At 45.8% G+C, this 22690-nt stretch overlaps 1 protein-coding gene across 6 annotated transcripts; it reads right to left on the reverse strand.

Moving 5' to 3' along the window:
- Window positions 1-392: 392 nt before the first annotated feature.
- ZNF18 (zinc finger protein 18) lies at window positions 393-20731 on the reverse strand. 6 transcript variants are annotated; one of them, XM_059908566.1, is made up of 7 exons: window positions 20708-20731; window positions 14673-15499; window positions 13275-13461; window positions 12759-12850; window positions 7060-7156; window positions 6321-6428; window positions 393-2006 (listed from the first exon to the last, which is right to left on the reverse strand). In XM_059908566.1, exons 2-7 carry the CDS (start codon window positions 15057-15059, stop codon window positions 1240-1242), a joined length of 1638 nt encoding a protein of 545 aa, XP_059764549.1. In that variant the 5' UTR covers window positions 15060-15499; window positions 20708-20731; the 3' UTR covers window positions 393-1239. The 6 variants fall into 6 exon arrangements, with proteins under 6 accessions (XP_059764549.1, XP_059764551.1, XP_059764552.1 ...); XM_059908568.1 differs by lacking the exon at window positions 20708-20731 and adding an exon at window positions 19947-20689 and having other exon boundaries at window positions 14673-15281; XM_059908569.1 differs by lacking the exon at window positions 20708-20731 and adding an exon at window positions 19947-20689 and having other exon boundaries at window positions 7060-7150.
- Between the last annotated feature and the right edge of the window lie 1959 nt (window positions 20732-22690).

Raw genomic sequence — 22690 nt, forward strand, 5'->3', positions numbered from 1 at the left:
TTAGATACATGTGTCAATAAACCTCTAGATACACTATAAATTGGATCAATACTATTGATTTCTTCCTAACACATACAGACAAAATGAGATAAGGAAGGTAATTTTACAGGCCAGGACACTCTGGCAAAAATGATGGATGGCCTAAGGGGGACGCCAGGAGAAAGAGGGGCAACTTGAGGCCCCAGAGCAAGTGGGAGGTGGGCATGGAAAGAGGACACCAGAGTGCCCTGCACTGGCCAAGCTGTCACCGGGGCACCAAGCTAGCAAGTTCCCATCACTGTTCTGCTGGCTGGTAAACCTGGTGGATTTGTACGAGCTGATCTAGGAGCTCGACCACCACTTAGGGTCTGTGAGTTCCAGTCAGAACACAGTGGACGCTGCAGACACAGACAAGACAGGGAGTGACCACCAAGTTTATTGAAAACAAGGGACGCCTGGAGTTAGCTTTGCACCTTTATGACAAAGACCACACTTGAGCTCACTGGCCTCTATGCTCCCCCTCTGGAACAGAAGACCTGCTCTAGGACCACAGTTCTAAAGGGTGGATCTGAGGTTCTTCCCAGCAGCAGCTGCAGCTAATCCAGTTAAACCCTTCCCAGAGACCACTCCTAAAACAGGACCTCCAAGTGACACATTTTCCCCAAGGGGTCCAAGAGAGGAGATGAGCTGAAAGGTGAAGACTTTTCTTTCTCCTGATGCAGAAGCAAGAAAGTCAACCTGCGTGAAATCCGATCCAGAGGCCGAGATATCCTCCGCGTCTAAAACCATGTCCCAGTCTCTCCTCTCCAATCCATGAAAAAATGAGAGAACAGGGATATTTTCTAAGAGATGCAATTTCTCTGGATGGAGCCAAGTTTGTTTTTTTTTTAAAATAAATTTATTTATTTTTGGCTGCGTTGGGTCTTTGTTGCTGCACGTGGGCTTTCTCTAGTTGCGGCGAGGGGGGCTACTCTGCGTTGCAGTGCGTGGGCTTCTCATTGCGGTGGCTTCTCTTGTTGTGGAGCACGGGCTCTAGGCGCACGGGCTTCAGTAGTTGTGGCACGCGGGCTCTAGAATGCAGGCTCAGTAGTTGTGGCACAAGGGCTGAGTTGCTCCGCGGCATGTGGGATCTTCCTGGACCAGGGCTCGAACCCGTGTCCCCTGCATTGGCAGGCAGATTGTTAACCACTGCGCCACCAGGGAAGCCCACCAAGTATTTTTAAATGGACCGGGAGACAGACATGGGCTCAGAGAGCTTGGCTATTGAAAGGGCTTCTTTCCCAAATGGGATCTTTGATGTTTGGCAAGGCTTGAGCTCCAGCTGAAACTTTTCCCACAGCGGGAGCACTTATAGGGTTTCTCTCCTGTGTGAACCCTCTGATGCCTATTAAAGTTGGATCTCTGAATAAAACTCTTCTCACAGATGGGGCACTTATAGGGCTTCTCCCCCGTGTGGATTTTCTCGTGGTGGCGCAGCCCCGAGAAGTCGCTAAAGCCCTTCCCACATGTATCACACTTGCAGGGCTTCTCGCCCGTGTGGATTCGCTGATGCTTCACAAAGTTTGAACTCCGCAGAAAGGCTTTTTTGCAGGTGGGGCACTGAAAGTACGTCTCTCCACTGTGAGTTCTTTGGTGAAAATCCAGCTGGGAATTCCGGTAGAAGGTTTTCCCACACTCCCTGCAGGTAGGAAGTCTCTGGGCCATGGGAGCTCTCGGCTGCCGTCGCGGGGAGGCCTCTCTCTTCCCCTCCAGCCACGGCGCAGACGGCTCTCCGGGAAGAGGCGGCGGATGCTGACCCAGCTGTGTCCCGGAACTCCTCTCTCGGGGAGAGAGCTGCGCCCCTGTCCCCTCACCATGAAGGTTCTCCTGGGCCTCGGGGAGATTCTCTCCTTCTCCAAAGCATCTCGGCTCATCCTTGCTGAAGAGGCCACTCAGGGAAGTCTGAGGAGGCTCTCCTGAGGCTTGAGGGCCCTGGTCCCTGTAGTTCTCCAAGTTTAAGTTCTCTTTGTCATTCTCCTGTCTGTCCCCTGAAAGGAGAAAGAAGATGTGGAGCAGCTCAATCAGTGGTCTGCCCTGCTTTGCAACTCGTGTGTCAGAGAGAGGGTCATCACAAAACATTAATTCTTTTTACCAAAAGGGCATCGGTGAGTGAAGAAAAACACTGTCCAGCCTGGGCACCTGGCACTCACTTCACGTGTGTCCAGGCTGTGACTCAGCTCTGGAGCCAAGGAGAACAAGTGACAGCAGAGGACGGCTCCCAGAGGCTGCAGTGGCCACCCCCGCAAAGAAGCAGCAAGTTTCTTAAGCCCAGGAAAAACAAGTCTAGTATATGAGAGTACTACTCTAAAAAAGTATTGGTTTTTATCTAATTATATATAAAAGATAAATATGATCACTAAAAACAATTTGAAAAGCATACAAAAGAAAACCAAATCAACCTCAGTTATACCACCCAGAGGCAACAACTATGAGTATACATTTCCTTCCAGTCTTCATCTAATTTATACATACGTATGTGTGTATGTATGTACGTATGTATGTGTTTTCTGACACAACCGATATCATACCGTATAAACAGTTCTGTATCTGGCTTTGTAGCCTTTAAATTGTAGATGGTGGTACTTATCAATTCCACATGGATTCTCCCTTTCATAAGTCACCCCAAAATTCATGAAATGCAACCACGTGTCATTTTACTGTGGTTGTGACGCACAGTGAGACTGCTGTGTAAAAGTGAACCCCTCAGTCTGCGCTTGAATCCAGCATTCACTTGTGCTTCATTATGTCACATAACAGTTAAATTTTGTTTTTCTCATCATAACTTGGGTTTTTGGTTATTACTACTTAATGATGCATGTAGTAAAGATTTTTATTTTGGTGGTAGAATTTATCTTCAACTTTTATAAGTTACTTTATTCCTGTAGATCTAAAGAAGCTGCTTGCCTTTCTCTTTCCTATATCAGTGTCTTTCAAATTATCAGCTAGAGACCCGGAATCTGCCAGAGAACCAGACCTGAACTTGTTAATTCAGAGCCTTAGAACATGTTCCTCTCAGATGGCAAAGGTACTTTCTCTTTTCTTTAAAGACGCCTTTATAAATATCATTTTAAAGAGCTGAATAATGGCCCACTGTGCAGACGTCATAATAAACACGTAAGAGGAAACATAATGTATTTAAGAGTTCTCCTACTGTGGGAATCTAAGTTGTTTGTTATATTTTGCTACTATAAATAATGATGTGATAAGCCTTTTTCTTCATAAATTCTGCCCACATTTCTGATCAGTATCTTAGAGGAGGTTCCTCAAAGTAGAATTACTGTGTCAGTGGGCATGAATGGTATGAAGGCTGTTGACACCTACTGGCAAACCGATTTCCACAATGACTCTGCCACCCTCGGGTCTGAGAGGCTGGCTGGGCAGAGAAGAGGCGAGTGTCCAGTACCTAAGCACTGACTGTGTCTCAAGTGTCTGCCATTTAGGCTGGTGAAAAATGGCTTCTCCTTGGTATACATTTTAATTCTTTAGTTATTAAAGGAGCAGTTTTTTCACACTTATGAGTTACTATTCATACTCCAAGACTGCTGTCCACTTTTTTTCTACTGGGAAAGTCACTTTTTTTCTTATCAGCTTGCATTAACTCCTATATTAAGAAAAATTGTCATTTATCTGTCATGTTTGTGAAAAGAGTTTTTCGCCATTTAGTTATTACTTTAATTTTGTTTGGGGTTACTTTTTTATGTATAGGAGTTGTAGTCTCTTTCTTTTTAAATACAGTTAAGTCTATTAATCTTTTACTTAATGATTTTTTTCCGTTGGTTTTATACTTATAAAAAGCTTCCCCAGCTTGAGGTGAGTCAAACATTTACCTGTTTTCTTCTCTATTATTATTTTATCTTCATATTTTATGTCTTTTTCATCTGTTTCCAACTTATTTTGGTATATGACATACATAAAATTTAAGCTGATTCCTCTTCCCAGAGTCTTTTCTCCTTATTTTGCTCATCCCATGGATTTGTTCTGTTTCTTCCTTCATCACATATTAAAGTCCTTTAGAGACCAGCCTCTGTTCCCAGGCTCTGTCTTCTGTTCCATTGGCCTGTGCATCTATTGTTATATCAGTATCCCACTGGTTAATGAGTTTACCTTTTTAAAATGACATACTCTTAATATTTACAGACCCAACACTGATGAAACATTCTTCTTTCAAACCTTTTTACTGTTCTTGCAGTATTTTTCCTGATAACTACTTAAGAATCATTTTTCCAAATATAGTTGACCCTTGAACAATGAGGGGTTTGGGGCACCCACCCCGGTGCAGTCAAATTCCGAGTGTAACTTTATAGTCAGTCCTCAGTATCCAGGTTCTGCATCCGTGGATTCAACCAAATGCGGATCCTGTACGAATTTATTGAAAAAAATCTGAGCATAAGTGTTCCTGCACAGTTCAAACCTTTGCTATACAAGGGTCAACTGTGTGTATGTATGTATGTGTGTATATATATATATATATATATATATATATATATATATATATATATATAATTTTAATCCTTTGGGAATTTGATTAGAGGTATAGGTATAAGGCTTTTTGAGGCTTACTCACCTGCTGACCTTCTTTACCTGTGAGTTGTTCTTCCATATGGTCAAACAAAATAGCGTATCCACCCTCTCCTGGGACATCCGCCCCCTGCTCTGAGTCCAGATCTGGCAGACTGCTCACTCTTGTACCTCTGAGACCGGACTAGTCCTTTCCCATCTTGGTATCACTGTCTTGTCCCTGCACACCTGGACTCCTGTGTCGGCTGCCCACAGGGCACCCCTCCTCCAAGGGGACCCTCCCGGGCTGTCCTGCACGCGGCTGCTTCCTCAGCCTCTCTCCCCACAAATCCTCTCTCAAGAACCTACAATAGCGTCTCTTTCCCTTATAAAGGCAGGCCGGCTTTATACACTCTCCACAGTCTGGTTCAAGGTAAGATCTAATGGGACCATGGCAGCAGGTGAGATGACGGGAAAGAAAAAAAATAGAATGTTGCCATATGGAGATAGGGTGAGCTGGGTATCACAAATAAACTCCTACCGCACGGGAGTACAGGGGCAATCCCTGTACCTTCCTCTGAATTTTGCTGTGAACCTGAAACTGCTCTAAAAAATAAAGTCTATTAAAACAAATATCCTACTGCAACAACCTCTAAAGCAGCATTTTCAAACATTTTTTTTTTGTCTGCTACCCATGGTAAGAAATACTTTTATATCGAAATGTAGTACAGACACACATATATAGAATAAAAATATCCTGAAACACTACCTACCCCGACATCTGGTATTTCCTATTTGCATTCTGATATTTTCTATTCGGTATTATCATTTCATTTTTTAAAATGCTGGTTGCAACCCTATAAAATATTTTCACAACCTGCTAACTGGTCACAAAATGCAGTTTTAAAAACACTGCTCCAAAGGAATCCTTGTGAAGTAGTATTATGATAAATATATTGCTTAAAATTAAAACCGTATGTCTCATGTGATGCTTGCTCTCTCTGTGGTATTGATATATTAGCAAAGGAAACAATCAGATCCTACTGGGGAGAAAGAATGGCCTGTCATACAGTTCCCATCCATGGTCCTTTTATTCCTCCATGGTTCTGGGATCTTTTGTAGATTTGAGAGAGAGAGAGAGAGAGTGTGTGTGTGTGTGTGCAGGAATGTTTGACAGTTGATTTTACATAACTGCAATGTTTTTAAAAGAATGTAGAAGGCAAAGGGTGATTGCTGTTTTACAGCAGAACAAGTTCATATTTCTTCATACCAGTCTTAAAATAATGTGATTTATATGAAGTATTTGTTGTTGCTGCTGTTTAATGAAACTTAGATGCATGGAGATTAGCTAGACCGTATTTTTCTGTTTGTCTTGTTTATTTTGTACAGGGTGGGTCAGTTACCATTCACCATAACCAGAGTAAGAAAAGTCTAGTTACCTTGAACCTTCTTGTTAGGAAGGATAATAGTGGCCTGTTAGATAATCTTTTTTTAATAATAGAATTCAACCCATATCTGTTTTGGTCTCAACTGTACTAACCTTAATTCTCTCTAAGAAAGAAAGCTATCACAACAGGCAAGAGTGAGGCAACAGATCGGATGTGAGGCTTTCTTCCATGATTAAATATATGCGTCAATAGCCCAGTAGCCAGAGACGAGACCCACCTCGGTACTCAAACTGGACTGATCAGATCACGGCTGGTTAGAACCAGTGTAATAGAAACCAAGTCCTGATATTGCCCCACCACCTCCAATATAATGACTGGAGGTCAGAAATGGCTCTGGACCAGCGGAGGATCACTCACCTATGCAGGTGGGTCTTGGGATCTTCTCGCTGATGTGCAGGTGTGGTCCTGTCAGCTCTGCCCCAAACCCAGCTGGATCAGTCAGGTCACGCTTGGGATTGGAAATGCCTGGTACAGAGAGAGATAATCTGTGGGCCTGGATGAATGGGGAGCACTGGGGACCAAGCCGTGTTGCTCAAAGGAGGGCCCTGAGTGCAAAGGGAACTAGGGAAGCTCTGGAGACCACTGAGGATGTGCGGAGCGTCTAAGACACCAGTACTCACGAGAAACCCAGGATATATGGTGAAGGCCACAAAAAGAAGATTCTGGGCGGGAGGAGTCAGACCACCTGGCAGGCTGGTGTGAGGGTCGTGACTGGGACCCCACGCATGGTTGGCTGGGACCGTGGTTAGTAGAAAAGAGCATGCATGGCCGGCCACCGCTGAGCCCCGTCGTAACTCAGCACCTACGAGCTATGCAACAGTGAGCAAATGACTTGATCTGACGCTCACGGTCATCACCTTGAAATGGGAATTCCATCACCCGTTTCACAGATGAGAGGAGTTACTGTACACGAGGAGCCCCGACAGTGCCAGGCGCACAGAGCACGTTCAATACGGGGAGCTGTCACTATAACTCAGCCACCTCCAGCTCCCCCCGTTCCCAGCCATGTCTCTAAGGATTTCCTCCACCCAGAAAACATCAAGCAGTGCAGCTGTCTCTAAAGTACACGGAAGATGTCTCCTTCCATCAGGCTGACCCATGCCTGCACCTCCTGAGACCATCTTCCCATAAGTCTCCAGCATGAGATCCCAGTATTGCTCCTTTTGAGTGGAATCCAGGTGCCTCCACTGCTCCTAGAGAAAAACACAACGCCATGAGTCCAGGGAAGGTTTCCCAACCCTCCGTCCCTGCCTGTGGGAGGCTGAGAAGAAAGGAACGGGCCTTAGGATCCCGGCCATCAGATGGTCTGAGAAAGCACGGGAGGTGCTTCAAGGGGAAATCGACAGGCCCTGCCTCAGTGTTTCTTGCCGTGGTTAGAAAACATTTAGGTTTTAAGTTCCGTGTTTTCTTTTAAGTTGCCTGTTTTTGCGAGTGGAGAAGAGGAGGCAGGAGCCCTTTCTCCGCTCTCCTTTTGCTTCACTCTCTCAGTGCTTATCAGAGAGGCCTTTGAGCAGCGGGAGCCCGCTATTCCCCACGTTTCATTAAAGTCTGGAAATTCAAGAGGGAAAGGAAAGGAATTTTAAAGTGTATTTGTTGGAAAAGCAAGTGCAAATCAGTGAAGGGGTGGGAAGGGTAAAGAATGGCGTCAGGCGAGTTGTGAGTCTCACTGTGAGACAGACTGTGGCCTCGGAGCAGAAATGCTGCAGCCACACACACTTCGAATCTCCCGACGGTTCTGAGTTTAGGTCTAACAGCAGATCAGTTTTCCTCCAGTGAGTGGGAAATGGAGGGGTTCCCTAGAGCAAGCTGTCCCTTGATTACGCCCAAAACATGCCCTTCTCATGCTATGGAACTGAGCCTGGAGACTCAACGCTGGGAAGGCCATGGAGCTGGGGTCAACTTTTGGGAATCAAATGGCAGTCTCCCCACCAGGAGGCTGACTGTTAGACACTCAGTTTGTACAGCAGAGTGATGAACAGCACCTTCTCTGGAGTCAGACGCACTGGGATTCAAGTCCCAGGTCTGCCATGTCCAGCTGCGTGACCTTGAGGAAGTTACTAAACCTTTCTGGGCCTCAGTCCTCACCTAATGATAGTATTAGACTCAAAAAACTGTCTGGAGGTTTAACAGAAATAACCAAGTGTGATCTACTTTCAAAGCACCCACTACTTTTCATTCATAGCATTCATCACAGTTTATTAAATATTTATATATATGTATACACACACACACGAACGTATTTAATGAACAGTTGCCTCTGTAGCACATTCGCACCCTGAGAAAAGGATCCTCCACTGTTCTTTCTCAGTTCCCAAGACCGAGCCCAGGCTAGAGCAGGCACTCAATGTACGTTGCCTGGGTGAAACAAAGCCCTTAGCAAACAAGTGCTTGGTAGGCGGTCTGTATTCTCACTATCACTACCACACGCAGCCTATGGGATATCAGTCTCCCAGGGGTTCACAGGGAGAATTCAGGGGTCCTGCACACTCTCGGGAACCCCAAAGTTGAGAACCACCTATTATTGTCATGAACGGCCAGCCAGGCCACAGGCAGCGGAAGTGAGGAGGGGAAGGATGAGAAGAGAAGTCACCCTCCATCACACCCAACCCACTACCCGGGGAGGCCACTCCCCATTCTACATTAACTCCGCCCCCAGTACATTAAGGGGACTGGAAATGGCTGAAAGAGAGTGGAGACACCAAAAATTCTTTAACTAGCAGATACTAAGCTCAAAAAAAAGAAAAGGAGGAATTAAATTTCTTAGGGTGAAAAAAGTGAAAAGGTGAAAAGTGGAAAAGTGACCTCTGTATGTTTAACTATTAACTAGAACCACATTTTAAATATGGATTTTAATTTAAAAAATTTTAAAGTAGGAATTTTTAGCAGCTTACTTTGTTAATCTTCTGTGAAGGAAACTACCTTAACGGCCTACTGGAAATAACCAGCTTGAGCAAACACTGCTGAATACAGGAGTCCCCAGTCTTCCTGGTCAGAACACACAGACCCTCACGTCGGCGCTGGCAGAGAAAAGGACGGGCTGCCAAGCGCGGTAACATCTGCCTGGAGGCCTGGCTCACTGGGTACAGGCCTCGTCCACGGGCACCAAAAGAGTAGCCACCCAGCACAGTACCAGGCAGAAAAGAATACAGCCACCAAAACCCCCAAGGGCCACCATCAGCCCTTTCAAAGCCCAGAAAAGGGGCTTCAGGAGTCTCTGGAAGGCGTGCCTCCAGATTAAAGCCACAAACTTACTCAAGGAACTGCCCAGGAGCTAGGGATGCATATGAAGCCCCTTACTTAAGAGACAAGACAGCAACTGCAGCCATCTTCATTTTCTGTCATTTTTATAAGAGGAGAAAAAAATCCAAATTCCTATTCTGGAAGGATGGAAGTATGAGATTTGATGGGGAAATAATCTCAATTTCATGTGGAAACAGCACCATCTTGTGGGTTTGTGGGACACTGCCACAACTGACTGGCACACAGGCATCTGTACCGTGTTCCCTCCCCAAGGTTTGAAGACACAGGAACGGGTGCCAGTGCACCCCCAAGTCTGTGAGACTGTCTCTCACTCAGTCACGGCATCTACCACTGTGGACCTCATACCCTGCCATTGTTCTCGAGGTTCCTAATTTAGGGAAGAGATTAGAGGACATGATTCCTTATACTGTATTTAAACATTCCCTTCAGTTAGTTACAAAAGACTCCATTAAACATCGAGGTCCTTCTGATGCAAATAGTTGTTGTTAGTTTGGGGGAGGGATACTGGGATCGGGTAGGGATGAGTTTTGTTTGTTTGGGGTGAGTGGCTGTCAATCAGTTATCGGCTATATATGGGTAATTTATATATATTTATATACATACATTTATATTTAGATGGTGCTGCTGGTGAGCGTTTGGAATACCTTGACTTCAGGCTACCCAGAGCAAGTCATGGTTAACGTCCCCATGTAATGTAGAGCTAATGTTTAACTCCACTAGTTAAAATATGTTAATAAATTGTATATGCCTTTCATAGGGATACTCTGTATTTGCTATAGAAGCAATAATAATCCTCCAAGTCGACTTGAAATATTTGGCAGAATACCCAAATCTTTTTCACCAAGCAGCCTCCTGCCTAACAGTTTGGCTTCTGCGTACTTAAAAGCAGGAATATGGGCAGCCTTGAGTCACTAAAAAGCTGTATCCCTTCCCTTCCCCCTCCCCACCCTCTGCCCAGGGTAAACTGCAAAGCTCGGACTCTGGTTTCTAAATCTTTTGAGCCTGGAACGCTGAGGCTCAGACACATCTACAGTGGCTTCCCTGTCCTCACCTTCACTCTCAAGTACCCCATGAGGAAAGTCCCAAGAAGAGTTCCCACAAGGTTTGAAACAATGCTCTTATTAAGGTCTACAGGTGCCTGAAAAAGTTGATTTTTTTTTTAACATCTTTATTGGAGTATAATTGCTTTACAGTGGTGTATTAGTTTCTGCTGTATAACAAAGTGAATCAGCTCTATGTATACATATATCCCCATATCCCCTCCCTCTTGCATCTCCCTCCCACCCTCCCTATCCCACCCCTCTAGGTGGTCACAAAGCACCGAGCTGATCTCCCTGTGCTATGCAGCTGCTTCCCACTAGCTATTTTACGTTTGGTAGTGTATATATGTCCACGCCACTCTCTCACTTCAGCCCAGCCTACCCTTCCCCCTTCCCGTGTCCTCAAGTCCATTCTCTGCGTCTGCATCTTTATTCCTGTCCTGCCCCTAGGTTCTTCAGAAAAAGTTGATTTTTATCAAATGCAGCTTTTCAGAGTTGTTCACCACATAATCAAGAGAAACCTGTTCTTGAGACTTCTGTTTACAGCCAAGATGGAGTAACAGGGAATGGATTTACCTCCCTGCTGAAACAACCAAAAACGGGGACAAGATATATGAAACAATGATTTGCAGACGATATACTTTAGGAAGAGCAGAACAGAGATCCCTGTGTGCCCTACAGTTGCCCAAACTTACCACCTGGAGAGGACATCCAGAGCAGCAGAAAGGAGCTCAGGGTCTGGGGAGGCCAAGAGGGTTACAGAGTTCTTAGCAGGGCAGAAGACCAGACCGGGGGAGCTGCACAAAGAGAGAGCTCCGGAGATCTGAAGAGGGTCCCCGCAAGTCAAGGAAAGACCCCCCTCCCCCTAAAGAAGCAGAAGGCACAGTCCCCAGAGCTCACACACTGCTGGAAACACTTCATATTTCCAGCAGCCAGAGTGGAAAACGTTGTATATCAAGAAGCATAAGGTATAGTATCACCTCAGTACAGGGGGAAGATTAGCCCTAGACTAAAGGCTTCACTGGTGCCATGTAACAAACTGTATCCAAGTAACTTAACTGCATCCCAGAGCAGAGCTAAACAACATTTATAGGAATGCAAAAATATGCAGCCCCCAACAATGTAAAATTCACCATGCCTGACATGCAACCAAAGATTACTGGGCATACAAGGAAGTAGGAAAAAACATCTCATAATGAGGAGATCAAACCATCCATCAAAACTGACTCAGAACTGACACAGGTGATAAACTAGCAGACAAGGACATTAATACAGATAAACATATTCCATATGTTCAAGGAGTTGGAGGAAAGATTGAACACATTAAGTACAGACATGAAAGATATGATAAAGCCCAAATTCAAACTTCTAGAGATGAAAAACATCTGAGATGCAAAATACACTGGATGGGATTAAAAGCAGATAAAACACTGCAGAAGAAAAGATTAATGAGCTGAAGACATAAAAATAGAAACTACACAAAATAAAACAGAGATTAAAAAGAGAGAACAGAGCATCAGTCAGCTGTGGGTCAACTTGAAGAGATCTAATGTGTATATACACACGTTAAGATTATACATGTCCCACGTGTGTGCTATTCTCACAGTTCCCAAAGAAGCAGAGAAGGCAGGGAGACAGAAAAGGCAGTTGACATAACGGCCAAAATTTTTCCAAATTTGGTGAAAGCTATAATCCAGCAGATCCAAGAACTTCAGTGAACCCCAAGAACAAGAAACATGAAGAAAATGACTCCAAGGCTCATCATGGTCAAAATTTTTTAAATCAGAGAGAAACTATTAAAAGCAAGCAAGAAAAATACATTATATGCAGAAGAACAAAGACATGTGGCATGGTTCCATTTTGTGTAAAATTTCAGAAAATGCAAACTACCGTATGGTGACAGCAAGCAGATCAGTAGTTGCCTCGGGACTGGGGGAGAGTAGAGCAGCAGCAGGGAGGGGAAAGGAAACCTTCGGGGGTGACAGGTATGTTTACTATCTTGACTGCAGTTATGGCTTCACATCTGTATATGCCATGTCCAAGAACTTATCAAATTGTACACTTTAAATAAGTGCGCTCTAGAGTTTGTCAGTCACACCTCCATAAGTGAGTGGGGGGAGAGGCTAACCTGTCCCACGTGAGAGAGAACATTCGAGATCACAAACCGACCCCAACGTGGAGGCCTAGACCAGGAAATGAAATAACAGTCTTTTCTCAGCACAACCCAAAGATAATAAAAAAGGGAGACAAGACTGCTTCATCACAGCAACTTCTTCGAGGGCCCAGATTCTATTATTAAAGAGGACAATTAGGAAACATTCTGCCTACAAAGAAATATTGAAGCTCGGGTTTCATTCCACGTGTGTGGCTGTCATCCTGCTAGGCCTTCCTCTCTCCTCTGCTTCTGAGAACGCTTCCCTTTTCAATCCACGGACTGTTGACAGACCCTCAGAGCGAGGTTCTGGGGAGCGAGAGGCAGGGGAACCCCGCTCACCTGAGGTGCCGTGTGGAGAAGGCAGGCTCCACAGTCTTGGTCTCTGACGAGCCTTTCCTCGGGTCGGGCAGGAAGCGGGGAGGCAGCCAGGGCTGAAGGCGGAGACAGGAAGATGGAAGAATCCTCCCGATGTCCTGCCACCCACTAGCCAGAGGGCACAGGTGCAAGCCTCCACACGTTAGAACCAACGCCTGTTCCGCCATCTGTGATCTCAGACTTGTGCTTACCTCCCTAACCCACTCCGACTCCCCCTACCTTCCCAGCAGCCTCACCCGTGTCTCCCCCCACCTCCCTCCCCAGAACCCAAATCCGAAAGGCCTGGCCCTGTCATAAGTGGTTTAAATTGCAGACTTTGAATCCCCAAATCAGAGTGATTCCTGTATGTCTACCCTGCTTCCGGACTTCCCAGAGACACCCCAACCTGCGCGGCACATCATTTCAATTCTCTCTTAGGCCTACTGACCACAATCCCTCAATTTCTCCAAGACGGCACCACACACACCACCTGCCCCTCACCTAGTCCGTGTTCTGAGTCGGCCTCCTCTTTCACGATGTGGCTCAGTGGCTCCCCAGACCGGCAGGCTGAGTTCTGAAGCCCCAGCTCCTGAGGCACTTCAGCGTGGGCCTCCGCTTCCCCCAGTGGGCAGCTTTCAGGCTCCGCCTTCTGTGATAAGGCTTCCTGTCCCAGAACCTGGATGCTGATCTAGAGACCACATGGTACTAATTACTGAAAGATCCAGAGTAAGGATTTCTGAAAGATACAAAGCTAACCTTCTAGAACGCATCATAAGGCAGTCCTTAGGGACGTGGGGCAGGGAAAGAAAAAAGCCAGCATTTACTTCTGGTCCAGCGGGAACCAGGGAGGGAAACGTCCTGAGAGAGGCCAGAAGCCATGGCCTGGGAGCCCTTCCAACAGGCCACTGATGTTGTGTTTCTAGTGGACAGTCTCCACCAATTAAAACGCAGGCGTCTTTGGAACAGCTTCTCAAACATTCTAAAGATGGAATGGGATGGGAGATTTAGCTTCAATCCCTAATGGCTAAAAAGTGTGGAGAATCTCAGGGAGTCTTAGAATCAGGTGAGGTGTGGGGACACACTGAGATAGTATAATAAGAAATGTGCAACTGGTCTTTGTCCCAGGTTCCTGGCAAGCGCTCCTAAAACCCCTGGAATTTCCTGAAGGGCAGGAGGGCCAGGAGCAACTCCTCCTATGCAGAATGAGCCCCTTTCAACCACCCGAGTTGATGCTGACGAGGTGACTCTCGGTGGCCCCTGGACAGCTTCAGGATGGAGGCCGGTCCCCAGAGGAACTAATCAGGTGATCAGAGGGTTGGAACTTCCAGCGCCACCCCTCAACCTCTGGGGAAGGGAGAGGGGCTGGAGATTTTCAATCACTAATGGCCAAAGATGAAGCAATCATGCCTAAGTAATGGAACCTCCATAATAACTCCTAACCTGTGGGGTTCAGGGAGCTTCTGAGCTGGTGAATACATACAAGTGCCAGGGGGATGGGGTGCCCAGATGAGGGCGTGGATGCCCCGTGCCACCCCCATCTCCTCCATTTGGCTGTTTCTCAATCATATCCTTTATAACAAACCGGAAAATATGAGTAAAGTGTTTCCTTGAGATCTATGAGTCACTCTAGCAAACGATCAAACCCAAGGAGGGGGTTGTGGGAACCTTCAAATTTGTAGCCAGTGGGTCATAAGTACGGGTGGCCCTGCAGCTTGTGACGGGGTCAGTCTTATGGGACTAGCCCTTATCCTCTGGGGTCTGAGCCAAGACAGTGTCAGCAAATTGGCTGTTGGTGTGGAAAAGCCTACATATTTGGTGCCAGAAAAACAGACAACACCCCCGCTAAGACTCCAGAGGAGCCCTGTGCTTCAGTCAGAGATCACAAAACTCTGTGCTCACCCACTGCCACAGCCTCTGGGGGTCCCCCCTCAAGCTCTCCACGAGGGTCACTGCTTCCTCCCCGCTGCCTGGACACTGCTTCCGCACCCACATCTGGATCTCCCCGGGCAGGATGGTCAGGAACTGCTCCAACGTCAGGATCTCTAGGATCTGCTCCTTGGTGTGAACCTCTGGCTGCAGCCACTGGGAGCAGAGCTTCCGAAGTTGTCTCAGGGTTTCGTGGGGCCCGGACATCACCTGGTAAGGAAACTGCCTGAAAAGCTGGCGTGCAGTCTCAGAGCTGGAGGGCTCCCCGCGAGGGGTGGTGTCTGGCCCAGAGAACGCGGACTCCTTGGCCTTGGCCAGTGGCGGCAGCAGGACTGGAGCCTGCCCCAGCTCCACGGGCATCGTCTGGCTTGGCAAGTCCTTTTAGGTGACGTGCTTCTGGGACGGAGTTGTCCCTGGGAGAACCAGGTCTTCACAGAGCCTCTCACAGGGACGCTGGAGGGGGAGTGACAGTGATGCTACGCAGACGAGAGGGACGCACTTTCAGAAAAGGACAAAGTCACGCGCCGCCTGAGACGCCTCGGAGGCAACCGTGCATCTTCTCAAGTCAATGGACACGCTAATCTATTTTGAAAGATAGTAAACCTGAAGCCATGGAGCACACCACTACTACCATATCTAAACTGTCATCATCACCCTGACCATTTTTACAGCGTTCTCTCTTAGTCTTCAAAAGGCCAGACCAAGTAGAAGAATGAAACGCACCACATCAAGCATTTTCACTGTGGGTTTCCAGGTAAACAGCTCTTCTGCAAAACACTCCAATGTCTGCATCCATGTGTCTGCAGACCAAAAAATAAAGCTGAACAAAGACCTTGATGCCCTAGGAATGAAGGCTAAGGCTGAAATGATCAAATGCTTCCAAAATAAATATGAGGTTGAAGAGAACTCTTCCCCAAAAGGTGCAATGAAATTTCTAAGTGACCTCTTTTGAATGCCATGTTGACAACTGGGAATTTATGAAAAACCTGTCACACTGAAATTTTCAACCCTGGACTGAAAGAAGGTTTAGAATAAATACTGACTACCTCAACAACATTCCTACAGACTTGAAGCAAGTAATCACTCTTTTATGGCGAGTGGTATCAAAATTCAGAAGACAGCAACTAAGACAGTGAAAAGAGAACTATTAAATGGCAAAGTTAATATTAAGATATTTTAAAAGGAGCATGCACTATTTCTAGCTAGCTTTCTTGCATGTAATCCTAATATTAAATTATTGGGTCTATCTTTTTAAAATATTATGAAGGAGCTAGAGGTCATCATTTCTCCATAACATGAACCACAACACTCAATCACTTGGATGTCTGGTTTAATCAGAGATCAGTATAACACGCCAGCTTTTGATGGCTGCTTTTTCCTTGAGGTGTAAGACAACGTCATCATCCCCACCACTTCACCCAAACAATCCACCCCATATCACAACATCATTTAAAAATAAACAAAAAAAGAAAGCAAATTTTTTTCAAGGGTACAAAAAAGGAAGGAGTAAGGTAAAAAGGATCGATCTAATATTAGGTTTCTCATGTGGACCTCACTAACTGTACTTTTTGTTTACATAGAGACCCATATATTTCATTCATATTCACGCAGCACCCAGAGTGCTACAGCAACGTATGTTCTCAATAATTCAGGAATTCTACTTCTGGTCATGGCAGCCCACCTACTGTAAACAATGACAAAACTGGAGAACACCTAAGAGGCCACTGTTTTCAAGCACTGGCCAACAGGAAAGTTGAGAATGGAATCCCTGAGAGAAGAAAAGCTTGTGAGGAGGGCCACGATCATCCCGCTGTCTGCCGGGGGATGATTTCCTCATCCCAGTGCAGGAGGCTGGAGCTCAAGCACAGACCAGAGGTCTCACTAAACTGAGGAGGCAGAGATCAGCATTTGGAGCTACTGAAGTGGCTGGGATCAGAAGAACAGGGCAGCGGGGAGGAGGGAGCTATGGGGTGGAGGCGGAAGTCTGTGTGGGGTCCCCTGTGAGTTCTGGCCAAGGGCTGGGCTGCACTCAGTAGGGTGAAACTATGCAAGGTTCAACAGAGAGCAGTTGCTACCAGGTTAAAAGAGCAAAAGAGGGATACAAAAGCCCAGTCAGTGATGAGAGACATGTGTGTTTCTGACCCTGAGAGGAGAGAGACCTTATTAACACTCAAGGCATCCTGAGATACCAGAAAGGCCACATGTTAGGAGTAAGGACCATGCTCTAGAGAAAGACCTACTCTAAACCTGCCCTAAAAAACTTAAAGCCAAGCTTCAACAAGATCCACAGAGGAGGTCCAGTCTACTGCTCTATTCTGATCCAGTTAGAAGAATTTGGGGGAATTCCCTGGCAGTCCAGTGGTTAGGACTCCATGCTTTCACTGCCAAGGGCCCAGGTTCAACCCCTGATCAGGGAGCTAAGATTCCACAAGCCACACAGCCCGGCCAAAAAAAAAAAAAAAAAGGAATTTGGGAAACACCTTGGGCTTTCCAAAGATCTGCCCTAAAACCAAGCCAACACAAGTTGATCAGTCAGTAATTGAACTACCTGCCAGAACAAAAATCAACACTCTTCAGAGGAAGGTAACAGAATCCTTAGTGTCTACAATGTGCCATCCACAATATCCAGGATGCAATCCAAAATTACTACACGTGTAAAGAAACAGGAAAATGTGACTCAAAATCAAGGGAAAGCAGTCAAGAGAAACCAACTTCAGATGGCCTGAGGACTTAAAAACAATATAGTCTTTATGACAGAAGAGATAGTGACTTTCTATAGAGAAACAGAAATTATAAAAAGAAACAAATGCAAATTCTAGAAAATGAACCATCAACCCAGAATTCCACATCCAACAAAAACAGCTTTCAAAGAAAGAATTAAAATAAAGACATTTTTCAGATAAATAAGCTAAGAGAATTTTTTACCAATGACTTGTACTACAAGAAATGCTAAAGGACATTCTTCCAGTTTAAGGGAAACTCATATGTACAGAAAGGAATGAAGATTTCCAGAAATGGTAAATACATGGTGAATAAGTTTAAGATACTATGCTTTTATTTCTCCTAACTTCCTTAAAAGGCAACTGACTGTTAAGGCAAAAATGACAATAGTATAAGTAGAACATAAGATAGGTAGAAGTAAAAGATATAAAAATAGCACAAAGGAGAGGGTAAATGGAATTAATCTGTTGTTTTTACATTTATGAACTGCTAATTCAGAAATAGAAAGTTGGAAGTAAGAAGTAGTGTCAGGTGAAGTGACAAATGGGAAATGTAAAGGTGTTAAGTGAGGGGCAGGAAATAAGAAATGTGAATTATAAAGTGGTACAATATTAAAGTATACTCTGATAAATTAAATGTTGATAATTTAAGGATGCATACTGTTAGCTGTAAAAATATTACACAAAGAGGTACAGCTAAAAGCCAATAGACGAACACTAAAAAACAGTCAATAATATACAGGAAAGGATTAAGAGAAGAATAAAAACCAGAAAGATCAAATGGAAAAAAGACAATATGATAGATTAATACCCAACCATATCAATAATTACATTAAATGTAAACGGGCTAAACACTTGAATTATAAGGTTGAGATTGTCAAATTTAAAAAAGTGAGACCCAACGATATGCTGTCTACAAGAGACATTTTATGTATAAAGACACAGATAGTTTGGCAATAAAATGGTGGGAAAAAGACATTCCATGCAAACAGCAAGCACATGAAAGCTGGTATGGCTATATTAGTATCTGACCAAGAGACTTCATGACAAAGAGAAAAAGAGGGACATTTCATTATGATAAATGGGTCAAATCATCTAGAACACAAAGCAACCTAAATGTGTATGCACCTAATATCAGCTCTAAAGGGACAAATCCTCAATCATAGTTGGAGATTTTAACACTGTTCTCTCAGTAATTGATAGAAAAAATAGACCAAAAAAAATTGTAAGGATATAGAAAATCTGAACAACACTATCACCCAAGTTGATGTAATTGACATTTAAACCAACAACTGCAGAATACACATTCATTTCAAGTGCATATGAAGCATTCGTCAAAACAGACCATGTGTATAATTAAGTTTCAAAACACTGGAATCTTAAAGTATAGATTCTCTGACCACAGAGAAATCAATAACCAGAAACCAATAACAGTAAGATACCTAGACTATCCCAATATATGGAAATTGTTAAATAACAATATTAAATAACCTATGACCAAAGAAAACAAACCACACAGGAAATTAAAATATATTTTCATATTGAATGACAATGAAAACACAACATATCAAAATTTGTAGGAAACAGCTAAGGCACTGCTTAGAGAGAAATGAACAGCTTTAAATAAATATGTTAAAATTTTTAATAAATATACACGCATCCTTCACTATCTAGATCTATTTAGATCCTGAGTTTCAAATAACAAGTAGCAAGATTTCAGATAGCAAGAGACTTAGCAGTAGAAATTATTCACATTTACTTAGTTCCTGAATTAAGATAGCAGTTTAGATAACAGGGAAACTGACTTTTAGGGAAAACTATAGATCTTATAAAATATTTAAATCTAATTTCAGCAATTATACTCTCACATAATGGTAGGGGAAATGCCTCGCTTATAGTTAAATTACTTGATAGATGCTTTATAGATTGATATCCCAATTGACTTCATGAGAATCTGCTCCTGTTAGTTATGAAAAAAAAATTAAAGATATCCCAAATGTACAGTTGCTATACTTATTAAAGCTATAACAAATTAGAATGAATTTTTAAATGAACATCTAGGTAAGGATACTTACTATGCATTCATATATAAGTAACCATTTGCAGAGCACCTACTATTGACAAAGACTGTCTCCTTAATCAAACTTGAGTCAAGCTGAAGTTGACTGAGTCATCTCTTTGACTAGGACTGGCCCTTGGACTCTGTCCTTGGCACTTACAGTCCAGTTTAGCAAGAATCTTGCTGACTCCAGTTTAGGGAGTCAGCAAGACTTGACATTTGATCAAATTCAACATCCCTTGGTATCTGGTCAAATTCCTTATCGCCCTGGCCTGTCTTCAACAAAACCGGTCAAGTTGGCTTAGCTAGAATCCCCCCTTAACCCAGATGTTTCCTCTTAGTAATTTTCCACCCACTCAGCCCACCCCACCCCTTGGCTATAAATTTCCATTTGTCCTTGTTGTATTCAATCTCTCGCTCCAATACCACAAAGCCCCACGGTAGCCCCCCCTGAATAGTCTGCCTTACCGTTTTTAACGAGTCTCTGAGAACTTTTTCTTTAACACTATGCATCAGCTCCTTATTAGGCCCGGTTCAAGTCGTTTCTAATCCTCACAATTACCCAGCAAGGCGAGTATTACAGTGTACAGGTCGGCAACCTCTGAGGCTCACAGCGGCGGCCAAATTCAAACCCAGGAAGGTCTAAGCCTGTGCTCTGGGGAGGAGAGCTGCAAACCTTTGAATTTGGGGGGGCGGATTTGGGAGCTGTCACAAAGGGCTGGAGGGGAGGAGAAGCTACAGGCATTTAGCGCCCCGGAGGCCAGGGGGGATCCAGGCCTGCCAGGCGCCGGGCAGTGCTGCCCACTGCGTTCTCCACCCTGCGCCCACGACGCCGACAGCGCCGGGAAAGAGACTCCGGGCATCAGCCCATCCGGGTTCCCTCTTCCCGAGGCTCACTTCCAGCCTTTGGGGGGAAGGCAGGAGGGAGGGGCCCCTTTTCGGTCCCAGTCCAGAGACGTGGCCGGAGAGTCCGGAGGGGCCCACAGGCTCAGGGACGCAGGGCCCGGTCCGGGGTACCGGGTCTCCACGACCCCAGAGTCCACTCACAGCCCCGCCGCCCCTCCCCCGCACTCGCCGCGTCCCCGCGCGCGCTCCCGGGCACTCGGGCGCGCGTCCGCCGGCCCGACCGCTGCTCCCGGAGTTCCGGCCGAGTCCGGCGCGGACGCGGGAGGCGCAAGGCCAGACCCCGGGCTGCCGCGGCCAGGCCTGTCCAGCCCACGCGCGCTCACCTCGGCCCGCGGCGCCGGCTCCCGGCGCACTTCCGGGAGACGGGAGGCTGCGCGCGCCTCTGGGCCTGGCGGGGCGGGGCGGGGGCGGGGCGGAGGCGCGGGCTCCGATTGGCCTCCCGGGTCGCTCCGCCCCGCCCGCGCCTCCGCGGCGCCGAGGCCACTGTGCGTCGCCCGCAGCGGGCGGTTGGGTCACTCATTCGAGCTCCGCGCGGTCACTCAGTCCTCACCTGGATGTGTAGTGAGCCCTGGGTCTGGGCCGGGCACTTGGACCAAGCACTGCGAGGGCTGCAGAGGTCGTTTTCGTGACTTTCCCAGACCCCTCTGCCAGTCCCACACCCAGAGCTGAAGCTTTCGGGCCCTATCCCAGGTTCTTAACCGGAGTCTCTCGTCCTTGGGGTTCTCACCTCACTTGGCCTCCCAGGGGCATATGATTTGCCCCGACCTTGCTCTGTCCCGCTTCTCCACCTCTCGCCTACTCTGCATTTCCCGGGCACTCTCCTTCCACCTCCCCTCTTTCAGTGTTGAAGTTCAGTGGGGCGCCAAACTCTCTGCCCACCTTGTCTCTTGCCTGTCTGCCCCCCCCCACCTCACTCCTTCAACGTGGTGTCTTCCTCGCCTCCTCCCTCCCCTTCTTCCCTTTCCCACGTGCCAACAATGGCCAAGTCCTATGATTTTGCCGCCTGTCTATCTCTTCGACACCTCCGCTCTGTCCGCTCTCTACCCCTACCTCCTTCCCCGTCATTTCTAACCGGAGTAACGGGTGAAGCCCTCACCAGTTCCAGAACTTCCAGGCTTGCCCATTTCCAGGCCATCCTGCACTCGACCACACAGTCATCTTGTGGGACAAAGCTGTGTTAGTAGTAAGTATCAGGTCCAAATCTGGGAGAATGGAGTTACGTGTGTATCGTATGAATGTTCAATCATGGGCAATTGGCAAACCGTAGAGCATTTAAAAAAGAGGTTGTCAATATGGTGAAGTACCCTGCCCAGGGTTAGGAGGAATGGGAGACATCTCCTCTGAAGAAACAAAGCTTTGGGCGAAGGGGGGGATGGGTGGGTCATGATGTCTTCACATAGCTGAAAAACTGACCAGTGGGAAAGGGATTCAGCATGTTTTTCTAGGTCCCAGGGCCTGAGCAAGACCCACTCTGCAGCGAAAATAGTGAAAAATACTATTTCAGCTTAACCCAGGTGGAAGTTTCTGAAGGTGACTTGTGTAACAAAGCTGTTTTTTGAGTTCCTGAGCAGATCATGGGTAACAATTTGTCAGAAACATTTAGAGAGACACTTGCAGAGGGTGTTACTTCCAACACCAACGTGCTTTGCTTCTAAGAAATTCAAGAGGTGAGCTGGTTTGGAAAGGGAAGATGATGAGTTTTTATCTTCAACATGTAAGTTTTTAGCTGATCAACATCCAAGGAAGATAACAGTAATTTGAAAGCTCTAATTGGGCCACAGAGCCCTCTGTGAATCTGATGGAAGCTATAAATCTTTTCACAAGGAAAGTGGGCATACATATCTACATACAAAATTTTGCACGCGAGTTCAGGGATTTCACAGAGCCCTGAAGTGCATCCTTGGAACCCACGAACTTCAGGTTGAAAACTCTAATTCTTATAGATGGTTCTCGATATGGAAGCTACACTTGGCAGTTTACTAATTTCTTTATAAACTGTCAACTTGCCCCTTGTGATATGTGATCATCACTCCTGCCCATAAAAGTTTTGGCCACTAACTAGGTCTGTTAGTCTCTTGAAGTCTGAGTTGAGACAATTATTTAGTATTAACTGTGCATTGCAGTGCTTCTCCTCAGACCAGTGCCAAAAGCATCATTTTGGAAGTTTGCTTAAAAGCTGTATTTCCAGGCTCCACTTCTCAGAGAATCTAATTAGAGGAGAAGGCAAGAAATCTGGGCTTAACATGCCTTCTGTGTGAGTCTGCTTTGCAGCCACATTTGAGAAGCCCTGATTTAGAGCAGTGGTC

The sequence above is a fragment of the Balaenoptera ricei genome, chromosome 20, assembly GCF_028023285.1.
Source record: "Balaenoptera ricei isolate mBalRic1 chromosome 20, mBalRic1.hap2, whole genome shotgun sequence".
NCBI classification, from domain to species: Eukaryota; Metazoa; Chordata; class Mammalia; order Artiodactyla; family Balaenopteridae; genus Balaenoptera; species Balaenoptera ricei.

Coding starts and splice junctions, on each gene's coding strand:
- ZNF18 (XM_059908566.1), bottom strand. CDS start 15,059: ATGCCCGTGGAGCTGGGGCAGGCTCCAGTCCTGCTGCCGCCACTGGCC. Junction 13,462..14,672: donor CCCAGAGGCTGTGGCAGTGG/GTGAGCACAGAG, acceptor TGTGGTCTCTAG/ATCAGCATCCAGGTTCTGGG. Junction 7,157..12,758: donor TTCTCCACACGGCACCTCAG/GTGAGCGGGGTT, acceptor GTTTTTCTCTAG/GAGCAGTGGAGGCACCTGGA.